Source organism: Danio aesculapii, chromosome 20 (genome assembly GCF_903798145.1).
Source record: "Danio aesculapii chromosome 20, fDanAes4.1, whole genome shotgun sequence".
In the NCBI taxonomy this organism is placed as follows: domain Eukaryota; kingdom Metazoa; phylum Chordata; class Actinopteri; order Cypriniformes; family Danionidae; genus Danio; species Danio aesculapii.
Window position 1 is genome coordinate 35,504,635 of NC_079454.1, and position 26,626 is coordinate 35,531,260.

The 26,626-nt window shown below is 35.6% G+C and overlaps 1 protein-coding gene across 10 annotated transcripts in view; it reads left to right on the forward strand.

Annotated features, from left to right (window-relative positions):
- The window catches only part of pde4dip (phosphodiesterase 4D interacting protein), a 101,954-nt gene that overhangs the window by 32,932 nt on the left and 42,396 nt on the right, over positions 1–26,626 (forward strand). For 7 of the 10 annotated variants that reach the window (XM_056481219.1, XM_056481212.1, XM_056481218.1 and 4 more), the window contains exons 1-2: positions 22,916–24,695; positions 26,417–26,554. In XM_056481219.1, the coding sequence (XP_056337194.1) occupies positions 23,532–24,695; positions 26,417–26,554 (1,302 nt within the window). In that variant the 5' untranslated portion in view covers positions 22,916–23,531. Of the gene's footprint in view, positions 1–8,218; positions 8,566–13,510; positions 13,588–18,978; positions 19,103–19,420; positions 19,585–19,680; positions 19,826–22,915; positions 24,696–26,416; positions 26,555–26,626 lie in introns of those variants that run through there. The other 3 variants (XM_056481221.1, XM_056481222.1, XM_056481220.1) reach the window with 3 other exon arrangements.

The window sequence follows — 26,626 nt, forward strand, 5'->3', positions numbered from 1 at the left end:
ATTTTAAGTAACAATTTTTTATGGTTTTTGTTTTGGTTAACACTTATTAGACCCCACTGACTTGAATTGTTCATTCCGACTTCCACAAAATAAAACAAGTCATAGAGACAACAAAAGGTCATTCTAAAAATGTATCCCTGTGTACATTCCTGGAGATCACGAATTATAAAGCCAGAAGTACAAATGGCTGCATTTCATTTTTAAAAAGAACGCTACAGGGTGGTACTGTGTGACGGCATTCCTTTTCGCACTTAGCAGTAGGCATGGGACGATAACCGTTTTCAAGGTATACCGCGGTTTGGAAAAGTTAAGGTTTTCAAACCGGTAAAAAATTTTTACGAGTTTTTTTATTTTTAAGTTTTGTTATTTAGGACAACAATATCTCCAGCCAAAAACATTTCCAAAGGTGCCGTTTTCAAATTCTGAAATGAGTCCTTTTGAAACTAATGAAGACATATTCAATTAAATTATTTATCCACACGTTTCCAAAATATTTTAAATGGTTAAAATAAAATATATTCACTGTGTCTGAAATTGTCTACTACTCAGTAGGTACTGCATTTGAATTATAAGTACTACTCAACCGATAGAAAAGTAAGTTTTATACAGTATGAATGTTAGTAGTATGAATGGAGCTCAGAGGTACTATGGATGCCATTTTGTCATCATCACGTGACATACACGGTTCACTCCTATTCATGAATTGTCTCGTGGTGCGTCATAGGATAGTGTAGTATCCATCAAATGCAAACTTCTCGCATACTTTTTTAATTCTGTGAATTCGGACTTACTACTCAGCTAGCATACTGTTTTTAGCGTGGACACAGCCGCTGTGTTCAAAGCAGAAAAAAGTGTTTGTTTTTTACCCAGACATTTAAGAAAAATATAGGATAAAGGATATATTATCCAAGGTTATCATACTGTTAGAATCATGTACCGGCCCATGCCTACTTACCAGATGACCGCTTACCTCCGTATAGACGGCTTGAGTAAATAAATATTTTTTTTTGTCGGTTGAGTTTTGGGAAGGGGGTGGACGGGTCAATCATTGCTTTTGAAAACACTATTAGTTGGGTTTAGGGAAGTAGGAGGGTGGTCGATCGGTCAGTCATTCAGTCAGTCAAACAGTCTGCGTGAGAACAGCAGGCGTAAATGGCAATTTGAGAAATTTGAGATCTTAAAATGTGTACACAGTGGCCTCTGGTGGATTTGCGAAAACAAAAACTGCAAAAAAAAAAAGTAGCTCCTGGGACGTATTTGGCGGTTTGCAGAAATGTATATAGAGGTACGTTTTCAGAATGAGCCTGGGTTGTAAGAATAAGTAAATTGACAGAATTTTCATTTTTGGGTGAACTATTTCTGTTGAAGATGGATCTATATTCATGCAATAGTAGCTTGAATCAAACCCATATAGAGGTTTCCATCCATCTCCCTATCCATCTTTTTTGTCTCCATGGCAACAAAAAGGATTTCCTGTGAAACTGGCTCAGAAATCTGGGTCTTCACAAAACATAATCTTCAGGAAACCCTCTGAAGACAGAATACACATGAAAATGCCACTGAAAACTGCTTCTGCACTCATCAGTCAGATGTAATGTGACGCGATTACTTGAGACCATTCACCGGTAGCTGCAGATTCTCCACTGTGTGCAGCGTAGTGGCCGTGACTGTTGATTTTCAGCTTGATTTATGTCTGAGTTAAATAGAGCACAGATTCGGAGCTCTCAACCCTCTCCGGCTTAGCTTGTCAGAGTGAGTTTCACACAAACACATCAGCCATGTGCTTCGGTCATCATAATTACACGATTCAAATAAACGGTCCAAAATAATTGATGTCTTTATTGGACTGTAAAATTGTAGTTAAAATAATTTGTTCTGGATTTAATTTGTATCAGATGAGATACATTGCAGACGTTCAGCATGTTTATAGCACATCAGGCTGTTTAATATGTTTTTGTAGCATTATCTAAAGGCATTTTTACCCGGTTGAGCACCAAGAGCACATTTGCCAGTGAGTGCCTGCTAGTAACTCAGTTTCATTTATCATTTAGTAACTGAAATATTTTGCGGTGTTTGGCACATTTAATGCTTTGTTTTTGTGTATTTTGTATTTGGTCATGCCATGTTGTTTTATAGACAAAGATTATTTTCACAGGAGTAGCTTTTTCATAGATTAATAAATCAATAATGCTAATTTTGAAGCTAAAAATTTTGAAGCTAAAAATAAGTCTTTAAAAAGATAATAGAAATAAATTTAGGACTAAAAGTAATTTTATTTAAAAAGAATAAAATGAATCTGTTGTGGTCAATCTTGAGTGGTGAATAACAGGCGAGTGGTCAATTCGGGTGGCAAACAACATAAAACAAAGCAAAGCAAAGCAAAGTTCGGTACACAGCAAGATAAGGCAAGGCAAAATGCATCGTAATGTTCACTTGACAGCTTACAGAATCGTGTGTGTGTTTGAGAGTTGTATAAATAGTCTGTGTAATTAGTCCTGAACAGCTTTAGTTGTGTCTGTTTGCAATCATGGGGGATCTAGGCCAGGTGTGTGAGTGAAGTGTATGATGGGATTAGTAGTGCAGCTGAATGTGAGTGTTGTCCAGCTGCTTACAAGAGCAACACAGCTGGTGATCAGAACAGATCTATTTTTTTTTTTTCAACTAAATCGTCAAAGGTTTGGCATCAGTAATTTTTGACATCAGTGATTAATATTTGTATTTTTGTAGTAAATACATTTTTTTAGAGGGTTTCACAAAATAAATGTTTTTTCTGAGGATCCACGTGCAGTTTATTTAAGAATCGTCATCAGGTAGGCAATGGTCAACCGGTACAAAAGGTAGCATAAGGGTAATCCAGAATCATAATCAAAAACGGGTGAATGGTCAGTACAGGCGGCGAGAACAATAAAACAAGGCAAAGGGTCAAGGCAAGGCTTCGTAGAGTTACAGGTTAACAAGACTCAGCAAAGTGTGTGTGCAAGAGTGGTGTATAAATAGTCTGTGTAATGAGTCCTTGATCAGCTTCCAGCTGTGTGTGTGCAATCATCGGAGAACCGGAACAGGTGCGTGTGAGTTGGATGATGGGATTTGTAGTTCATAAGGTGACAGAATTGTGATAGTGTATATTAACCAGCGATTTGCAAGCATGGCTCGTCGGTGATCGTGACAGAATGTAAAATTCATTGTTACTTGCTTATTCATTTATTTTATTTTCGGCTTAGTCCCTTTATTAATCTGGGATCGCCACAGTGGAATGAACCGCCAATTGTTACTTGCTGTTTATTTGTAATTGTCATTTTTTTAAAGCATTTTCTAAGTGATTTTTTTTCAATGACGCTCGCCGAGACTACACTTATTTGATAATAACTTCCACATTGTGGAAAAATCTAAAATGTAAAATACCTGCTTGCTATTGTATTATTTGTTTTTAATAGTTTTATTCCAAATTCAAGCAGGATCCATTACACTTATTATGATCATAAATGTTAAAAGTAAAAATCAGTACTAATTTGAAATATTTTTTGAAACTACATAAAAATTCTTTGTCTCATTTAAGCAGTTTAACGCACTGAAATATAATACAATTAATAATTTCTTTTATACAAAATTTGACTGATCACACAATTTTTAATACCATTGTAATATCAGACTTGATAGAAGATAGAACAATAGAAATGATAAAGAGATGTTGTGGCATTTATATATAGTACAAAATGAAAACATTTGCTGTGCATGTGCGTCTGTTTTGCACCCTGGTGATCTATTCTGGTTACAATACTCAATCCGTTTGTCAGTGCAATATTTCCTCAAAAAAACTTCTGGATTCTGATTAGACACAAGAGAAGCGAAGCAGCAGTTGGCACACCAACACAAGACGCCATTGCAACATTAAAAGCATCTACAATAAATACAAATGAGGAGACATTCACCAAATCCATTTCTGCACAGAAACACGAGCAGCCCTGGCTTCAGTAATTAGATGCACTTCATTGCATAGAGCTTTTTTTTACATAGAAACTCTGTGGTATATTTAAGAGCTCATATTCATAACTTGATGAATTTGATTAATAAGGCTTGGATCAAAAACATACTGCATGTCTGGGAAATATCAGACTAATATTATAGGATCTGCTGACTGAGTTTCTGTTTGTTGCTCATTGTCTTAATACATAGTTATTACATTACACTGATTAATGACTCCTAGTAATGACTGATATAGACTTTCATTCCTAATTTTGAACCAAACGTCTATTGTACAGTTTACCATTACTTTTATGGGAGACAAATCCCTTAATTTGCATTTTTTCGGCATGAGTAATCCTTTTTGACGACTGCTCAGTCATAATATCAAAGCTTAATGGTTAAATAAGACAGTGAATGCATGCGTTTTAATGTCGGGTACAAAAGCTCAGTGTCTTTGGACTCTTGGAGACAAACCTTTTGCCCCATCAGACAGCGATGGAAAGACAAAGTCCAGATGCCCATGTGTCTCTTTACAAACATGTCAAACCTCCCATTCTCCCCCACAACGGAAAACCTCAGACCTGCCGAAGTAAAGTTTCCTTGCTTGACAGACAATCACATTCGTGATCGACGCTAGATGCAAAAAACAGTATTGCATTTTAGTAATTCAGCCTCACGGCCTCTAGCGAAGCCGAATGCATTTGTGGGTAAGATTGAGCACAGATTTCTTACATTTGAAGGCAGTATTATATGTATTGAAACCTAATGAGTTTTTAGTGTTCTCCAGTTGTCATTCCCAATTGTTCTAGGCTTTGAAGATTAGTCTGCCTAAGCTTTGGGGGATTTTATATTTCCTTTTGTAGTGCAATCAGTCATAGTCAGCTTCATTATTTATGTTAACCATCTATTGATTTGTTATATTAATTATTTAGACATTTTTTTGTTAAAAATGAATGTTTGAAGCTACAATTGTGTATTGAGAACTGTAAAAATAGTTGCTACCTGAATTTTTTTTGTTTGTTGTTGAATCAAAGGATACAATTAATTATTAAGTTAAGCTTTGTACAATAAAAAAGATTAATATTAAAGTAACATAAAAACATTTGTTTTCATGACTTTTTGTCATATTTTTTCTGTAAGTTCTGTGTGTATTATTTTACTAAAAATTGTGTTTTGTTTACTATAATTTTATTTAATCAAAACATCAAAGCTAAACAAATCAATAAAGGAACAATTTCTAAATAAAATACAATTAAACTGCAAAGTAAAATGCTATTAATTATAATGATACATTTAATCATAATAAAAAATAATAAGAAAAAATAAGATCATGTAATAGTAAAATAATAAAATAAAATAATGTTAAATAAATATTTATTATTATTATTGTTTTTATAATATTATATATATATTTTAATAACAAAATAAAAAAATTATATTGTGATAATTTCTATATTAAATAAATTTATATAATAAATTATTATTAATTATACCAACAGTAAAAATACAAAACTAAATATATTGTTATATATTACACTCACCGGCCACTTTATTAGGTACACCTTAATAGTACAGGGTTGGACCCCATTTTGCCTTTAGAACTACAGTACCTTAATCCTTCGTGGCATAGATTTAATAAGGTACTGGCAATATTCCTCTGAGATTTTGGTTCATATTGACATGAGAGCATCACGCAGTTGCTGCAGATTTGTCAACTGCACATCTTAGATTCAAATCTTTCGTTCCACCACATCCCAAAGGTGGTCTATTGGAATGAGATCTGGTGACTGTGGAGGCCTTTTGAGTACAGTGAACTTATTGTCATGTTCAAGAAACCAGTCTAAGATGATTGCACTTTATGACATGGCGCGTTATTCGCTGGAAGTAGCTATCAGAAGATGGGTAGACTGTGGTCATAAAGGGATAGACACGGTCAGCAACAATACTCAGGTAGACTGTGGCGTTGACACGATGCTCAATTTGTACTAATGAGCCCAAAGTGTGCCAAGAAAATATACCCCACACCATTACACCACCGCCACCAGCCTGAGCCCTTGAAACAAGGCAGGATAGATCCATGCTTTCATGTTGTTGACACCAAATTATGACCCTACCATGGTTGTGCGTGAAAATCCCAGTAGATCAGCAGTTTCTGAAATACTCAGACCAGCCTGTTCTATGCCACATTTAAAGTCACTTAAATCACCTTTCTTCTCCATTCTGATGCTCGGTTTGAACTGCAACAGATCGTCTCAACCATGTCTACATGGTGCAACATGTCTACTAAGTGCATTGAGTTACTGCCATGTGATTGGCTGATTAGAAATTTGCATTAAAGAGCGGTTGGACAGGTGTACCTAATAAAGTGGCCAGTGAATGTATACTCATTACAATACATTTATCTTTTTATAATGTTAAATCATCATATCACATTCTCAAGCAATGCTTGTAATGAAATGTTTTCAGTCAATTTGCGACAAACACTATTTATATACTCACCAGCACAGATTATTGCTTGCATTTGACACTTATATAGGGAAATAGTGAACCGGTCTCTCTCTGTTTATATATTGGTTGGGGTTTGAGAAGGTTGTCACTGTATGAAGGAGGAATCCCAGGCCAGAATTCCTCAGTGGCAGCTGGTACAGTTCAGGATACCTCCTAAAAATAACACTAAAAAGTCCTCTCTGCGGAGTTTAGTGTCATACTGCCCTCCTATGGTTAAGCACATTAACAAATAAACATAAATAAAATGCACATAATATGTAAAAATATCTGAATAGGACATTCCTGGCATGCCTATATGCATTCAAATATATAATAAAGTATTAAACTCATTCTTCTTTATATAGTACATGTACAGACTGTTTAAAGAAATTACGTATGTGCAAGACACAATTTTATGATCATTAATAGTCAAAGATTTCAATATTGTGAATTATTACAATTTAAAGTATTTTCTGTTTACTTTAGAGGTTTTATAAAAGCCTTTACAATTAATTAGCCTTCAGTTCCACTTCCTCCTTCAAACATTAAAATGCTAATAATATTATTTTGTGGAAAAAGTAAAAAACAAATCACATTGATCTCAAAGCGCAATACACTGTAAACAATTATAAGGTAAATAACTGACATGACAACATATAACTTTTTTAACTTGATTAACTTATTAAACTAAATTAATCATGTTTCTAACTCTTTTAAGAGTTCAATAATAATTCTCTTTATTCCAGACACTAGGTCCAATAGTACAACAAATCGTATCTCTACGTTCTTTGTTTCTACATGTCATGTAAACACTTTTAAAAATTATATTCCACATCATATCTCTGCCAATAACCTGCACAAATATTAAGCAGCTTCTGAAAACCAGCACCACTTGGGGAAAAGATAACCAAAATCATCAGTATACATGTAATGATTTATTATAGCATCTCCATCACAGCCAGTCCTACAATCACTTAATTCCTCAGACAACTCATTCATGTAAACATTAAAAAGAGTAGGTGAAACCTCCTTGTCATACTACATTACATTAAATGTATCAGAGACAGGATTGACCCACTTAATCCACATACAGTACTTTACAGTAAGTTCAAATTCTTAAAATACTATTAGGTATTCCTATTTTTTTTTATTTACTGAAAAGCTTTTGATGATTAAACCTATCAAAAGCTTTAGAGGCATCAATAAAACCAATTATAATTGTATAATTTTTCCTTTTATACAGTTCTACTGCTTCCTTCAACACATAAATACATAAATCAGTGCTGTGATGAGACTTAAAACCAAATTGATTATCAGTGGTCCCCAGAAATGCACCTAATCTATCTAATATAATTCCTTCCAAATCCTTCGGCACCACACTCGCCAATGCAATTGGTCTATAATTATCCATACTTCCAACTTTTCCAGCCTTAAAATACAAGTTAAGGTAAGATAACTCATACATTTAATTTGATACAACTTAAAAATTCAAGGAAATCAAGATTTTTTACAGTGCAGCAAAAACTGTTTATGGACAAACATGAGCAACAGGTTTAGTTCAGTAAAAACTGTCAGATCAATGACTGCATCACGGAAAGATGAATCTGTGATTTTTAGCATGTAAGCTTCTACCTGTCTGTCTATCTGCATTTCTATTTTATTGTCTGGATCAGTTCACACATCAAGCATGCCTGTGAACCTTACAGTTAAGTGCTACTGGTGGCTGCTGAAGTAAAAAAAGACCCCATATCACAGTGACAGCCCTCCTTCTTTTGCACATACGAGGAGGAGGACCCTCAGTGTGTCACTTACAGTTCACACACTACATGTTGATGTTGTCCTAGAACACCCACTACATCTGAATCGACTTTTGTAGGACATCTGTGTAATTGCATTCAGTGTGAATGTGTGATTTAGGCAGTATGGTGAAAGTATGAGGGGTCTGAGAACCCCAACGTGAAGCGATCGGTCATGTTTAACGGCTACCGTACTATTTCACAGCACCTCAATGACCTGAAGAAGGAGAACTTCAGCCTCAAGCTCCGCATCTACTTCCTGGAGGAGCGTTTCCAGCAGAAGTTTGAGGACAGCAGCAGCGAGGATGTCCACCGCAGGGTGAGTGTGTCCATTGGTTTCAGCAGGCAATTATTAGCCACAAACAATCTATTATTATATTGTTTATGCAGAAAATAGCTAAAGGTTTTTAGGTACTCTTAATGATGATAAGAAAAGATCAGAGCCAGTCACATATTCACTGAACATATGTTGATATTTTGTGACAATATTAAGAGTTGTGCGGTTTATTGGTAATATTGTAATAGTTTTAGCAATACACATACAAAATGTGTTTATTGTTTCATAATATTAACTGCATAATGATGCTTATTAGAATTCTGTTAAAAAGCCTTATAATGCAATATAATAAAGCAAAAAATATGCCTGTATAATTTTCTCTGTATTTGATTTTATTTATTTTTATTTATTTTATTTGTTGGACAGTTAAAATTGTTAATATACTTGATTCATTTTTTAATGAAATGGTTTGAATGAACAATTCAGTGAATAAGTTCTAAAGACACCAACTTGCCACCGCCTGCTGGTGGTTTTGGGGTCATATTTATTTATTCATGACAGACCTAAACCTGCAATTTCCAGCACAAAAAACTCCATAAGAACAGTATTTTAATTATTATTTTAAAAAATGATATATTTAATTATATATTAAACAATAATAACAAAACTATGTGTGATTATTACACTTACTTTGCAAACAAATTACAAAATTGTCCAAAAATATACTGCATAATGAGGCCTATTAGAAAGATGGTATGTTTCTAACTAGGCCTTTTAGAAAGCTGTTATAATTAAATATATCAATAATTAAACATATTAACACAGAAAATATGCCTTAATAATACAGTCAAAGCCTAAATCATTCATATCATAGGCAAAAAGAATATACTGTATGTATGTATGTATGTATATATATATATATATATATATATATATATATATATATATTATATATATATATATATATATATATATATATGTGTATATATATATATATATATATATATATATATATATATATATATATATATATATATATATATAAATAAATAATTATTATTATTTTATTTTTTTATTTTATATTATTAAAAACATAAAATTTATGTTTTTTCCTTGCCATTTAAAATTGTTAAAATACTTGCTTAATTTTTTAATTAAATGATTTGAATGAAAAATCAGTGCAAAAGTCCTAAAGACACCGACTTCCCACCGCCTGCACATGGTTTTTCTGTCATATTTTGTTCCATGACAGGCCTAAACCAGCAAAGTTCAGCACATAAAAACATTTATATATTTAATATAAATTACAATTACAAGATCCCCCAGAATATTGAGATTATCATTTTACAATATATAGAACAATTATAGAATGTTGTTTTTTGTATATTGTTTGAATATTGTTTTTTAGGCTTATTGCACAAGCCTAATATTATTGTAGGATGTCACAATGAAACCTGCCAGTAATCTTTTATAATATTTTCAGTACAATTTAAGAGCAATTGTGCAATTAAACAGCTGTAAAATGCAAAACGATTAATCAGACAATTAAAACTGTAACAACAAAATGTCGGAGAAATTCATTCATATTCTTTTTGGCTTAGTCCATTTATTAGTACGAGGTTGCCACACCGCCAACTTATCCAGCACATGTTTTAAACAGCGGATGCCCTTCCAGCCCTAACCCATCTCTAGGAAACATCCATACACACTCATACACTACGGACAATTTAGCCTACCCAATTCACCTGTACCGCATGTCTTTGGACTGCGGGGAAACCGGAGCACCCGGAGGAAACCCACACCAAAGCAGGGAGAACATGCAAACTCCACACAGAAAGGCCAACTGACCCAGCCGACACTCAAACCAGCGATCTTCTTGCTGTGAGGCGACAGCACTACCTACTGCGCAGCCCTGTCGGAGAAATATTGCAATTAATAAACTGAATAAATGTATATTTTCTATCACTAAATCTGTTAATAAATCAGACATTACTTCTTTACACAAGTGTATTCTACTACTTCAGCATTTGTTTTGCTGCCTTGGCAAATGGAGAAACCTAAAATAGCATGCAGACACTGAACCGTCTGCAAGCTATGCACTGGACAACAACTGCAGCCTGGACGTGTGGCTTTATTTAAGTAAACAACATTAATTCGGATCAGCAGTCTCCTGCACCTGTCACAAACTGACTATCGGCACAAGAAAAAACTGGATTATGAGTGATAGACTGACTGACTGACTCTGGTTGGGTCTGGTTACCATGTGGAAATGAAGGTGACACTCTAGCAGCTGCTGTCCTTATAGTAAACCAGCATCATTATGCATCCCTATGTTTAAGCATAATTTAGTTGCAAATACATATTTAAAAAAATTAGATGATAAAAATATGCTTACTTTTTATGAATATTTGGGGATATAACCTTAAAGAACACTGAATGAAATCTTCAAGATCCACATAAAATCTTTAATTAAATTATATGTTCTAAATTAAAGCTGATTATTTTTACATAATAAGTAAGACAATGTGCAGATGAACTCAAATCTAGTGGAATACATTGTGTTCTTCATAGGTTCATGTCATTTATCAGATTTGAGAAATTATCTGTAATCATTTTCCTGGTTGCAGTAACTTCCGTGTTTATTTTAGATTTTCTCTTTTCTTCCCGGAAGTGTTAGTTTTGTTTACCTGAAAACATGGAAGGGAAATTTTTTGTTTCAAGATTACTGCCTAAACCAGAAAGGTTCAGTCAAATTCTAATGCTGGGAGTAAAAAATCTTGCTGCCTTAATTTTTAAAATCAAATTAACTGTTATGTTATATCTGTAATATCTGTAACATGAAGTAGACGCTAACAAAGGAGGTGCAGATCCAAATGCAGGGTTTTATTATGCAGAGAACTGTCAACACAGGAGCAAACAGATGTATACAGGCAAATCCAGAGATGTGGTCATAAACAGGCAGATGGTGAAAGGCAGGCAGCAGACAACGTAAAAACAAACAAAACAAAGCAAAGATCAGTACAAGGCAAGGCAAGGGAAACGCATCGTAATGTTCACTAACAGTAGAACAAGGCTCAGCAACAATGTGTGTGTTGCTGTCTTTATAGCCCATTTGATTAGTCCTGGGGCCGTTTCAGAAAGGAAGTTAAGTGAAAACTCAGAGCATTTTAACCCTGAAATGAGAGAAACTCTGGGTTTTCAGTTTCAAAATGGCAGGTTTGTTAAACTCGAAAAAGCAGGGTAAGTCAAGCCTGTTTCTGAAAGAGAGGTAACTTTAACTCAAAGTCAGTTACCGTGGTAACTTATACTTAAATTTTTAACTTTTTACGCTGAATCAAATGAATCTTATGAGTCCGTTAAACTTGAATTGTGTTAATTTGACTTAAAACAGCTTGCATAACTTATTAAATTAAGTTAGAACATGATTACCTTAGTTTAATAAGTTACAATGAACTAAAAACATATGTTGTCATGACTGATTGGTCATATAATTTTTTACATTGTAGCCAAACAAATATGTTAAATGATAAATATGCTCAATAAAATAATGTCCATTAGTGATCTCATACTTTTGGACCCTGTAGTATATTTTTATGAATAACATGTCAGTTTATATATAGAGACCCATTATTCCTTGATTGCATGGTTATAATATTTACACATGAAGCATTAATATTGTAATGAAAACCACACTTTCATCGCAGAAACTTGATTTGAAGCATCTCATTAATTTTGATTAATTAGATGAGCTTGCATTCATGTGCAATTGGACTTAAAATACCTTTGCTTAGCTGTTCTGTAACTGATACTCACTCACAACCAAAATTTATATGTGCAAACCTAAAGGCGCAGTATATGTGCCAAAACTAGGCTATTTCTGTGTGACCTTGTCATATGAACATTAGTCCCATTGACCCATAAAGGCCCCATTAATCATTAAGAACAAACTGATGCATGACAGCTGCACCTTCCGACAGCGCTGTCATTCATCAAACACAATTTTACCGGCAAAACTGCATGTCTGAGGACTATAATGGGATGTGTATCATTTCAGAAACATATCTATACACACAAGTAATAGTAGGCACTGATCTCTTGCCAGATACACCGAGTATCTGGTGGTGAGAGTTTAAAAAAAGTCTCTGTTGCTGTGGCCTGGTGCATTTTGGGAAGAGAAAAGTCGACGGGTCAGGTTTGAGTGCATGTCAGAGAGAGTGAAACAGCAGGTGTCTGGCGTCTCTTCTTCTATTTTAAGGTCTCTCCGCACCCACGAGACTGCAGCTGCACGTGCAGAGAGCTCACGATGCCATATGCAGACTCAGCAGAGGAGATTCATCAAAAATTTACAACTTTCTTTTAATATTTTGCTTATTAACTCTAAGTGAACTAGGAGTTTGTGGCATGAATTTCTAATAGAATATTTATTACGTTCTATTATCTAAATATATATTTAGCATGGAAACTCAAGCACTTTAATGCTTGAATGCAATACATGCAAATGCACTACAAAACATAAATGTTCTTCCAGATCCTAAATTTTAGAACTTTAGCTGGAAGAAGAGTTTAAAATGTGACTTTTAAAAATGTAAGAATATTTTAGAGCTATTGTTTATTTCACTGAAATGCAAAGGTCTGTTGGTAAAAGTAGTGTTAAAAATAAAGTTTGTGGCATGAATTTCTAATAGAATATTTATTAAGTTCCATTATGCAAATATAAATTAGATTCAGGATATGCAAATCAGTATGGAAACTCATGCCCTTTAATGCTTAAATGCATTCAAATGCACTACAAAATAAAAACGCTTATCCAGATCCTGAGTTATGAACTTTAGCTGGAAGAAGAGTTTAAAGTGTGATTGCAATGACTTAAAAAATGTAAGAACATTTTAGAGCTATTTTTAATTTCACTGAAAAACGGCAAAGCTCTTTTTGTAAAATTAGTGTTTGCAGTGATTTTTTAAAATAATTAATTTATTTTGTTTTTCAGAACATCGAGCTGAAGGTTGAGGTGGAAAGTTTGAAACAAGAACTCAAGGAAAGACAGGAACAGTTTGACAAGGCACTGTAAGTAAAACACCACACACATCTACAGTATGTTACTTATATATTTTTAAATACTTACTGAAGACAAAATATTCATGAACTGTACGGTGCAGTCACATTTACTGTTACTCCGTGAAATATATGGCCAAAATACATGTCTAAAAGGAATCCACACATTTAGGTGTTTTGAATGACTGTGAAATACATTCACACAGCAGAATATGGTTTTCAGACGTGAGCATTAAATCCAGCTACATTTACACACCTCAGTTATAAATTAAATAAAGAGTGTATAAAGTAAGCCTTGTATAATCAGAAAACCAGTCTGTTTGTTCAGTCTGGAGATCCTCTCTTTCACTCTGAATGCTGATCAGTGGCCAACTACTATCAGCATAACTGCCTCTACAGGCATATGTGACTTATCTTGCTGACTTGCCAAATGCAAAAGACCAGAGCCCACTGCCAAGTCCATGTCAGATACTTATCAAGTTTGGGGGAACAGGCAACAACACCCTTTGAAATGTCCACATGCCCGCTGTAACATTTTTGTAACAGGTTTTAAGGTAGCACATTAGTTTAGGTCACAATTCAAGGTATTAACAAAGTATTAACTAACAACTAGCTTAATAAACTTGTAATTAGTTAGTAAGGTAGAAGTTGGGTTTAGGTTTTGAGTAGGATTAGGGATGTAGAATAAAATCATACTTTATTACCATAGATAGGCTATATACACTAGATATCGCATACGGACCCTGAGCATGCGTTGATAGCGCCACCACATTTGTACAGTGCTCCCAGGACAAATGTCATTCAACCGGACTTCTTAAGACCAAAGCCAATGTGAAGATGCTGGACTTTAGCACTGCGTAGAGGTGTGGTAACAAGCAAACAAAAAAAACAAAGCACAAAGTCAAAACATTTCATAGGTAAGATTTCGTTTTTACATTTTTTAAAGTTTTGATGATAATACAGAGTCTAAAGCAGGTCGCACACCCGAAGCGCCGTGACAAGGCGCACACATGACAGTTAAAAGTATCACACACCAGACGCGGACATTCGCATGATATTTAACATGAAACTAATCAAATGGCCCTCTGTGGCGCATGAATAGTGTCCTGAGTCGTGGCTGGGCCACGCAGCGCCATACATTTCAGAATTCTAAACCTAGGTTTCTATCAGGGTACACACACCGGCACCGCAAGTCGACGCCTGTCGGCCGCGCCCAGCCACGACTCAGGACACTGTTCATTTCTCTGCCGCGCCACAGAGCGCCATCTGATTAGTTTCATGTTAAATATTATGTGAATGTCTGCGTCTGGTGTGTGAAGCAGGTCGCACACCAGAAGCGCCGCTCAGCAGCACACCGCGTAGCGCCACGCAGCGCCATACATTTCAGAATTCTAAACACAGGTTTCTATCAGGGTGCACACACCGGCGCCGCAAGTCGGCGGCTGTCCGCGGCGCCCAGCCACGACTCAGGACACTGTTCATTTCTCTGCCGCGCCACAGAGCACCATCTGATTAGTTTCATGTAAATATCATGCGAATGTCCGCGTCTGGTGTGTGATACTTTTAACTGTCATGTGCACGTCGTGTCGTGGCGCCGAGCGACGCTTCTGGTGTGCGACCTGCTTACCTGTCATGTGCGCGCCATGTCGCGGCGCAGAGCGGTGCTTCCGGTATGTGACTTGCTTTACACCAACTCACACTAAATACTAGGCTTATGCTAGTTTTGTTGAATAAAATAAGCAAACAATGTAAATGAAATATGACAACAAGATGCTGCAGTGCTATAAACTTGTATTATTGTCGGCTAAGAGAACGAGTCGTTCATAACGGGAATTCATTAACAAATGAATCGCTCCCTCCATTAGAATAAGGAGTGAAAGAAAAATGTCCATACTGACCACCGGGAGTACTCCCGATCATAGAAATATGTATATACATGCATATATCATTGCTCGGGATGGCCAGTCCTCTACAGCAACTTGGTCCCACATTCATTTTAAAGAAGCGCTACCCTGTACTAAAATGGCAGCTCTATTGATGCCTTCCTTCCAATAGACAACAACAGAGTAGGTGACATCTAAATGTAAGTATCTATGCTTTATTACTATTAAAGAACAGTTACTATCTGAATACTTGGCAGGTAATAGGTCAGTAGTAAACAGCATGAATTGTGACCTAAACCAAAGTGTTACTGGTTTTTCTAAGAAGTGTCTTATGGTGCATTTATTTGATTGAATAAATACAGTGGGGAATTGTTAAATATTTACGTTATCAATTTATTATATTTGAAAATGTTCATGTGATGGTAAAACTGAATTTTCAGTCATGCTTCTTAATATGCTAATTTAGAACATTTATTATTAGTAGTATTATTAATGTTAAAAACAGACTTAGCAGTGCTGCTAAAAGCTTTTTTTAATTGTTAGATAAAAAAGTTCAAATGATTTATTTTTATTTCAATAAATCTTTTTTTTAACAATGTAAATGTTTTGTTTTCTGTACCATCTCAATAAAAACTTACATTTCAATCCACAAAAACCTTAATAATACAAAATAATAATACAAAAACTGCAAAAAATAAAAAATAATATAAGTGCACTTGTCTATAGCAATTCATTCTCAGTAAAACATACAAAGAGTATCTCAATCCTCACATACGCAGGGTTAATTTTTTTACTTCATGGCAGAAGCTTTGCTTGTTCTTGTCCGGTTGGCTGGACAAGTGTCAGTAAAGTTTCAATTTACAGCATTATCCGTTGGACTTTTGGGGATCACCTATAAACAAGACCCCCTTCCTTTGTGTTATTGTACAGGTGACATCATTGCTCTGCCGAAGTGTCGTTTCCATCACACGCTCTGTTTGACTCTGATGATGTGTTTGCCAATGACCTGAATCTCAGTCTTTAGCCGTCAAGCGAAAATTCCCCTCATAATTTCCCCTCAGACCAACATTGAGCTCCCTGAGGACTACAAAACTGAGCAGAACTGTATGATATCACTAACTGAACTAAACGGCCTGTCTGTAGGCTTTGATTGCTAACACTAACTGATGCAGAGGCTGACCGGGAGGATCGTTGCAGTAATGGATGTTCTGGCACTGCTCGGTTAAAAACCCAAAGGTGCCGTTTGCTCCGGATCAAACAATTACAGCGGGGTCAACGCCGCAGCCATCATCACGTTCAAAAACAGACCTGGAAAAGCCGTTATGAGGTGCTCGAAAGGGCTTTAGAGGACTGGGCTGAGTGAGAGGCTCTCAGACACTCCAGAATACTTAAAGTGTCAGAGAAACACCTTTCAAACTCAGAACAAACTACTAAACACATCCCAAAGGAGGTGTGAGCAAAGATGGTTACGACTCACCTTCGCTTCTTTTGCTTTAATAGCCTTTAGGGGATTGAAAAATGAAATGAAACTCTTTTTTAAATGAGAAAGGTATAAACGTGGTCAGGGACAAAGATTAAAAGATTAAAAGTCAAACATGACTGCTTGTGGTAAATTCTCACTTGACATTTTTCCAGTGGACACCAATAAATTGAGCCAAAGCTTGTTAAATATGTTTTTATATAATAAAGGATTTAAATATATACATTTAAATGTATTATGCTTCACCGTATGTTTTTGTTATTTGTCAGCAAGTGGTTCCGTCATTTAAAATAAAATAAAATTGATAACGATCACGTGTTGTTTTATATATTTTAATTCATGCAGGTCGGAATAATTATGCCATTTTATTACCACACAAATTTATCGGTAACACTTTACGATAAGTTTGTATTAGTTAATGTTAGTTAATGTATGTACTAACATGAACAAACAATAAACAATGCATTTAATACAGTATTTATTCAACTTTGTTCATATTAGTTCATGAAAATAAAGTTGTTCTTTGTTAGTTTGTTAACTCACGGTGTATTTACTAATGTTAAAGAGCCCCTATTATGCATTAAAAAGGGTCATATTTTCGTTTTGGGGGTTTACAACAACAGTCTGATATCCGTGCAAAATTTTTCAGGGACAAATGTTGGCAGGAATGTGTGTGAGCCCAGTGCAGGAATGCATTAAAACAGTGCAGTTTAACACCAGCATATTGTTCTATTCTTAACCATAAGTAAAAACAGTGACACACATTCAGTATTAATCCAAACAGTAGCAAAAGCTGAACTATTTTGAAACTTGAACGCTGCACGTGTGTAGGAACAGCTGACGGTGGCCATAGCAATGAGAAACTGCAGTGCTATGCAACTTTTCAATGTGGCTTTAGATGCAATATGAGAATTTAAAGAGTTAACCAGATACAGTAAGCGGTTACAAGTAACAAAACACAATTAAATACATAATTTGCAAGCTAGAGAAAACAAGGAGGGAATCATTTTAATCACACTTAAATTACTCACACTTGTGAAATGGAGGAAGAAACTGATCCATGAACTGTGTACTGATAAAGTTCCTGTCAAGCTCTGACAAAGTCCCATACATCAATAGTCTTTTCTGATCCTTCCTTTAACAAACGGCAGATGAATCCCCTGTTGTATGCCTGTAGATTGCTAAAGCACTTGTCAGAAAAATGACGGGAACACAGCACAAGGCTGGGGCTATAATACTGAGGTATTTTTGCGAAAAGGAAACTTCAACCAGTGACTCTTCACAGCCTCATTTTTGGGTAGGGAAAATAACACTAACTTTCCCTCACACTTCAGAGCACAGCGTCTATGCAACTTGATTCAACCGGGATCTACTACAGTGTTTGTCTTCCTCTATTTCTTTCTACAGTGTTTGTGGGCGGGACCGGGGGGGGTTAAATTTTCCCAGGTCTGCGTGTACAGCAAATGGGCGGGGCTTTAGTTCCGTAACAATGTCACGGCTAAGACTCGCTACAACGGCGATTCATTCGAACTACTATGAGTCGACTCTTTTATAGATTAATCAATAGTTTTAAATAGTGCACTTTCAGATTTAAGCCTTAACTGGATATTTCACTTAATTTAGAGCTGTGTGACAATGCATGGAAGGTCATTTTCAAAAACCCATAATAGCGGCTCTTTAACAAACATGAATTTCGATAAGTTAAATAAATACATTAACCACCATTGACTAATGAAAGTGTGACCAATATGTCTGTTGTCCACAATGATCATGGAATATTATTACACCTAGATTTTAACATTTTATGTTAATAAATGTTAAATAAACATTAAATAGACATATTAATTGCTTAATTAATTTTGCTCCATGTACATCACACAGTTTTGTTTAAAGAATACAGTCAGCAAGGCAGTAATAATAATTTAGACTCTGTTACATTTAAGACAAACTTGCAGCCTTCAAAAGCATCTTTTTTTCACTTGTATAGAGGGATTTGTTTGTTCTTTAAAGCTGTTTTGTTTGTATTGTTTCACTTTATAGAACCACAGCAGAGAGTCTGAGCAGTCAGAATGAGGTGGAAGTCCAGCGCCGCTGTGAGGCAAGACAGCAGGAGATCGGACACATACAAGAGATTCTGGAGACTAAGATCCAGCTTCTGCAGGAGGTGCTTCATATTTCTTAAGCAAAATCAATGACCACAACTGTATTTTGTATTATTTTGTGGTGTAAATTTTCCTTTTAGAATGATTTCTGAAGCATCACGTGTCCAGTAAAAAAAAATCAGTGTTGCAACTACAGCAATAGATTAGGTTTTTAAATATAACAATAATTATGCTTTATAATTAGCATTATCATTTTACTGTATTTTTGATCCAATAAATGCAGCTTTATATTTTTACCCTTTGAATCTTACTGTATTATTTTGTTATTGCATTTCACTTCATTGAATTGAATTGCATAGAATTGTGTTACTTTTTTTCAGGAGGCTCGACTGGCAAGAGATGAAGCAGAAAAAATGGCTTCTATGGTTGAATCTGAGTCCCAGCGCTGTTTGGACCTAGAAAGAAGGATGATGATGGAAATGCAGGATGGAAATGAAAGTTTGTCTGCCACGGCACAGTACGAAGAGATGACTAAGAAGGACAGGTAAAACATTACAGCGTTGCCATTCAAAAATATTCCTATTATTGAATGATATTTAAAATATATCTTTTAACCCATTCCTATTTATCTATCAATTAGGTTGATTGAGGAACTGAATGAAACCGTATGCAGGAAAGAGCGAGAAGCAGCTGATCTGAGTTCACAACGGGATGTCCTTACTGTAAAACTAACTCAACTGGAAGAGCAAGTGCAAAGCCTCGAGCAGAAAGAGAAGCACACACAAGTAAGATATACAACAGACTCTCATGCATCAAAACAGATTTCATGCGCCCTGATAATTAATAACATGTCATCACATGATGCTTTTAGGCATATACATACACAACCTTGCACATAAGTCAATATGAGATATATGTGATTATTCATGCGAGATCTGGATCTACTGTAAATCAACACTCACTGTAATTCAGTATTTAACTAGGTCACTTTGGCCTCTGGCCCCTCTTCAACCCGCATAGAGAAAATGGGTTCAGATATCAGACTGTATTTATAAACACACACACACACACACACACACACACACACACACACACAGAGTCATGCCATTTTAAATAGGTCATGGCACCACGGCACATGCAGGAGTGATTCAGTGCTTCTCTTAGATTAGTGTATTTACAGTGTGGGTATAAATCACACACACGTGGAGATTTATGTTTAGTTTGCCTTAGCTACATATGAGTTTAAAATGGTTTAACACTTTATAAACACTCAATGATGTTTACTAAAACAAGAAAATGAATGTTAATGCAAAGGAAATTGTTGAACCCTGTAAAACATACAGTTTTTGTTTGATACACAAATTAATTTGCTGAAAATCTCTGTCACTGAATGGTCACTTAGTATTATTCTATAAAGTCCTTTTATATCATATATTTTATAATTCATTTAGATATTAATGCAATATATTGTTTGTCTGCCACAATTAAAAACGACAGTGCTTTCGACATAAATAGCACAGTTAACAAATATTATTGAGAGACATGGAGTGACAACTGATATTTTATTTAAATTAACATTAGATTTCAGCAAAATTGTCTATTTCAAAGCACTGTTATTATATATATATATATATATATATATATATATATAATATATATATATATATATATATATATATATATATATATATATATATATATATATATATATATATATATATATAATTTTTAAACAGTGTTACATGACATATTTTGTTAAGGTGCGGGCTACATGATTTTCCTTTTTTTAGACTCTCAAAAAGAACTCGTTCATGGAAAAAGTAGCACAGAGCAGGAGATGGAAGTAAAACTCTTTTAATATTTTGAAGTTAATATTTTAATATATTTAGTTTAAAACGTATGCACAGGTAGTGTAGATGCATGGATATGAATATAATAAACGATTGTGTGATTGAGTGCTGGTCCAATTTTTGTAAAATGGCTGTATATGCTGAGAGTGACATCTAGTGACAGTGCAGAGTCATAGCAAGCTAAAAAGCTTTTAGGGAAATACATTTACAGCCATTTTAAAACTTAAATAAAGTGATGTTGTATTTAAAATTAAATCTTGTGATTTTACATTCAACGGTTTATCCAAACTATTTGATTCTTTTTTTTAAGTGTTGCTCGTTATTCGCCTGTGGTTAATGTTTTTTTTTATGCCACAGGATAAAATATTATACAACTTGCGTATGCAGTATTTGATTTCATGTTTAACAGGTTTGCAAGGCTATGATGTCTATTTATAAAATCTCACCACTTTGTGTCTCAACATTAAAATATTTAAATTTTATTAAAATTTTTATTATAGTTTTTGCATACATAGAAAAACAAGGTACATGCAGACAAACCCATCATAAAACAATAATATGTGCACGATGTAAAAAAAAAAGCATGAAACAAGAGAAAATGGAGAGCGACATACAAGACATATATGACCTACAAAAAGACACAACAATGGTTGTAAAGAAAGAGAGAAAAAAACGTACAAATCTTCGGAAATTAGAAAAAAAGACATTATCACATTAGACATTTATCACATTTCGCAGAGTTCCCAGAAGCAGAATATCTAATTCTTTCCAAATGTAAAGTGGAGGTCCAAGAAGTCAGTCAGAAAAAAGAGGCCTAACATTTTTCTTCCTGAAACAAAGGATAACTTTTTTAGCTATGATCATGTCATACTGAACTGGTAACGGTACATTTCGGTTGAGAGTCTCCAGGAAATCTGACCAGCTAAAAATTTCTATCATTGGGTCAGGGAGTAAAACGCAATCGTAAACCTTAGCAAAGAACTGAAATATTTCTTCAAAGTGATTCTTGCCGTGAATTCAGAGCTCAAAATAAACAATTACATCATGCTGTACACTGAATAATAATGAAAACTCACAGTTAATCTTACTGTCTCTCCACAACTCCTTGCCATCACTTTGACTGGCTGACACAAACAATGAGATAATGCTGCACTTGCCTGATTAGAACAAATAGGTTTTTGATTAAGGCTAGTTTGTGTTATGGTGTTCTGTCAAGGCTGTGTAAATTATAGAGACATTCAAAAGACAAATCCACTACACAAACTACCAGAACATGCAGATGTCACTATAAAAACTGACATCAGTTCGTTATTTCTTGCCATAATCAGTAGAATCTGTATTACCTGATAAGAGATGGATCTGACTGTCCTCATGATGTGGGCGTTGATAGCAAATATGCGTTTAAAACTTTGTAAATTATCTGTTGACATTCTTTACTTCTGTCATTTATAATCAAACCTGAACCACAGTTATTAATGGACCCATTACAATTGCACATTTAATATTATTAATGTTAATGAAAACAAACAGTCACGTTTGACCATAAATATTTAAGTCTGTGATATACTCATTTGGTATTGTTCGTGTATCTTCTCGCAATCTTATATATCTAGTTACAAAAAATAAACTGTTATTATTGGATTGATATAAGAAAGAAGCCATGTAAAAATTAAATCACTTTCCCAGCCGCACTTTCTTTGACGAAAATGGAAATAAGTATGTAAAGTAGTGTCATCTTTCGCTTGGCTTGTTCCCATTGTTTGACCGGTACCACTGCACACATCGAGGGGTGATCGGATAATTTAAAAAAACTCCGTTTACGAGCAATGACTAATACAGTTGCGATTTATGGCGTATCTGTAATATTGATGTGTGTTCAGAGCTCAACAGTCGTTCCTGCGCATTAAATTGGCATTACATGTTGTACAAACGCGCATTTTGACACCCCTCTTTGTTCTGGAAATAGTACGCGCCATTTTGTCTCTCTCTCTCTCTCTCTCTCTCGTGCCACATCGTCTGCTGCTCAGCTGTGTGTACATTATACACACAAACTGCTGTCAAATCCTCGAGTGTGACGACCCGTGGATAGAATATGATATTATTTCCGTTTATACTTCGGGGTAATGTCGGTTATATAAAATGACACGTTTTTTAAACTGGAGTCGGACGGTGGGATTTAACTGATGTCCTGTCATGTCGGCGTCTTCACAGAAGAGCAATGAAACGTAATCGGGAGCGCGCGGGTGATGGACAAAACACGCGTCTTCATCTGTTCTGACGAGGACGAGCATCTCGACATCAAATTCGAGTTTTGTTTGCTGCTGTAAATCTGCCTAAAGAATGACCTCAATGACAATTAAGGACGTTTAAAATTACAAGACAGTGGGTTGAATGGAATGAATTAAAGGCTTTATCTCATCTGTGATAAACAACCTGACTTGAAATGATAGTATCTACAAATTAATATGTATTAGTACATTTTAAAACTATAAACATAATTTAAAAGATGTCTTCCTTTTCATTGATGGACACTGTGGAAGAATTGAAAAGAATGAACTTTACATGCCATGAGATTTTACTTCACTTTCACACATGGTTCTCTCTTGAAACAATCTTTAGTTTGTTATTCAATTGAATATTTATGATGTTGGACTCAAAGATGAAGGACGTGTGTCGGATTTGTGCAAGGGAGCTGTATGGTAACCAGCGGCGATGGATCTTTCACCCAACTGCCAAGCTGAGTCTGCAGGTGCTGCTTTCTTATGCTTTGGGCAGAGAAATGACCAGAGATGGCCGAGGAGAGTTCGCCTGCAGCAAGTGTGCCTTCATGCTGGACAGAATGTACCGCTTTGACACTGTGATCGCCAGGGTGGAGGCCTTATCTCTGGAGCGGATGCAGAAGCTCTTGTTGGAGAAAGACAGACTCAGACAGTGCATAAGTGGACTGTACCGCAAAAACAACACTGATGAATTGGGAGTGGATGGAGGTGCCACTGACGCTACTGTGGTGGACTTTGCCAGGTTGGCCGAAGCTGAATACAGTGCTCTCCTGCAGGAAGATCTCACATACTCTATCTATGAGTCTTGGGCTGAGCAGTGCCCTCAAGAGCAGGTTCAGGACCACCAATGCCCTCTTCACCATGCAGATGCCACTTCAGGTCCACGTCCCAGGAAATGTAAAGGCTGTGCTGCGCTGCGAGTAACAGATTCAGATTATGAGGCTGTCTGCAAGGTTCCCAGAAAAGTAGGTCGGAGCACTTCCTGTGGGCCCTCCACACGGTACTCTGGTAGTGTTCAGGACAACACTGAGGAGACTGTCCCATCTGCTCCTCCACCTGAACCCATTGAGAACAGTCAATCTTGTGAACCAGAGCCTGTCGGAGTGAGTCCTGCCTCCTCTGTGGAGTCTTTGGACACTGCTGTAGATGTTACCCAAGAATCTTATCTAAAACTCCCACTTCTAGAGTCTGAGGAGGAACAATCTGTTGTCAGAAGGCCAGAGTCCAAACCTGGTTCTGTGTGTGGCCTTGATGTGGCCCTAAGCCTGCTTAAAAGCTTTGAATATCACCCTCTGCAGAGCCACAGAGGAAGCCGGATCCCTGTGCTCCTTAAAACTAAAACTGTACCCATGGAAAGCCCTTACCCTCTGCTGCAAGTGCCTTCCATTGAGATGGAGTTTCCACTTTCCCCCCAGCTTCCAGATGTGCCTTCCAGCATCCAGCAGGAGCTTCAGCTGGAGCTGGCAGAAATGGAAGACCAGTGGTTGGATGATTATGTGCAATGCAAGCCATCAGGCCCTCAGAAGGTACATAAAAGGACCAGAAGATTGTCAGAAAAACCTCCATTAAAGAGGAAAGGGAGGAATTATTAATGGTTGTTCGAAAAGAGTCTTCTGTGGACTACATGAAGAAATAGTGAAGATGAATTTATAGAGCACAAATTAGATGAGAGGATGAAAAACTCCCCCAGGCTCTTTTCTGTCCCACAGCTCTTCAGTTCTCTTGATTGCTTTTGATTACTAGGTTACCCATCATCCTCTTAGCAACTCTTTTATAGCAGCTGTTGTTGTTAGCAACACTGCATCATTCTAAAAGCCAATTCCAAAAGGATCATTATGTTTTTGCTTATCTAATGAATACACATGGGACTGTATATGCACAGGTTTGAGGTCAGTCGGGCGTATTATTTTAACTACATAAATACATTTTTTTACTAGGACATGTTAAATTAATCAAAAGTGACAGTGAAGACAATTATATGGTTACAAAGGCTACAAGGTTACAGGGTTTTGGCCCTGTCACACTTTATAATCTGGGACATACTGTTGAGGTCGAAATTATTAGCTCCCCTGTTTATTTTCCCCCCTATTTCTGTTTAACAGATTTTTTTTCAACACATTTCTAAACATAAAAGTTTTAATAACTCATTTCTAATTACTGATTTCTTTTATCTTTGCCATGATGACAGTAAATAATATTTTACTAGATATTTTTCAAGAGACTTACGCATGTTAGGGTAATTAGGCAAATCATTGTATAATGTTGGTTTATTCTGTAGACATATCAAAAGGCACCTAATATTTTTGACCTTAAATTGGCTTTGAAAAAATTAAAAACTGCTTTTTTTTTTTTTCTCCAGAAGAAAAAATATTATTGGAAATACTGTGAAAAATTCACATAATTTGGGAAATATTTAAAAGGGAAAAAATTCAAAGGGGGGATAATAATTCTGACTTCAACTGTATATAGATATCTTTTCACATGCGCACCTTTTCCAGCTTAATTTAACCAATCAAAAGACTAACTCGGTTTAAATGAGCCCATGTAATGACAGATAAAGAGACAGGTAGAACGAGTAATCTGACCCATAGTGCTCAAAGGGGGTATTGTACTCTGCACAACCACTTGTAATCACTGCATGCTACTGTAAACAAGAATAATTATTCTGTAATTAATAGTACCACTGCTTGTTTATATAGTATTTTTGTCTATTTATCAGGGGTTTTATTAGAAACTCAGGCAACAATGATTAAAAAACTTCTGTAAAGCGCTTTGAGAGTCCAGAAAAAAAGCTATGTTAATTATTATTATTATTACAATAATCGGTATATACGTAGAGAGAGAAATGACTAAGTGAAAATGGAAAACAAGGAAGTAAACGGCATGCCGCCATGGAAAAATAGGACTTCCTGAGGAAGTTGTAGAGTGCTGTAGAGTTTTTGAGCTGTAGTTATAACTGTTTGTTCAGCACTGTGTTCTCTCTTATTTACATCAGTACACTGCTGTGTTTTTATTAATGAGTATAATCATTTTGTAATCACAGACTAATATATTTTGCAGTTATATATCAAAACTAAAACACAAAACAGTAGTTGCAGTATTTTTTCTTCAGTTCAATGAATATTCAGTCGGACATAATGAAGACTTGATTAAATTATTAGCAGAAGCAGACAATTTGCATTGCTGTCTTTGAACAAATACGTTTTTAAATATTTGTGTGTGTGTGTGTGATCTGTCTGTGTTTTAGAGGTTGATCGAGGAGCAGCAGTGTCATCTGGCGGAGTACGAAAACGCAGCGGGACAGTGTGTGAATGAGCTGCAGAAGGCCCAACAGCAGGTGCAGTCTCTCCAGACCAAGATCCGAGACAGTGAAACCAGTAATAAGGTACTGATATTGAATGTATAAGCTGCAGATATTTGTCTTTTGACTGTTGTGTTAGTATGAAGCACCGTAGCT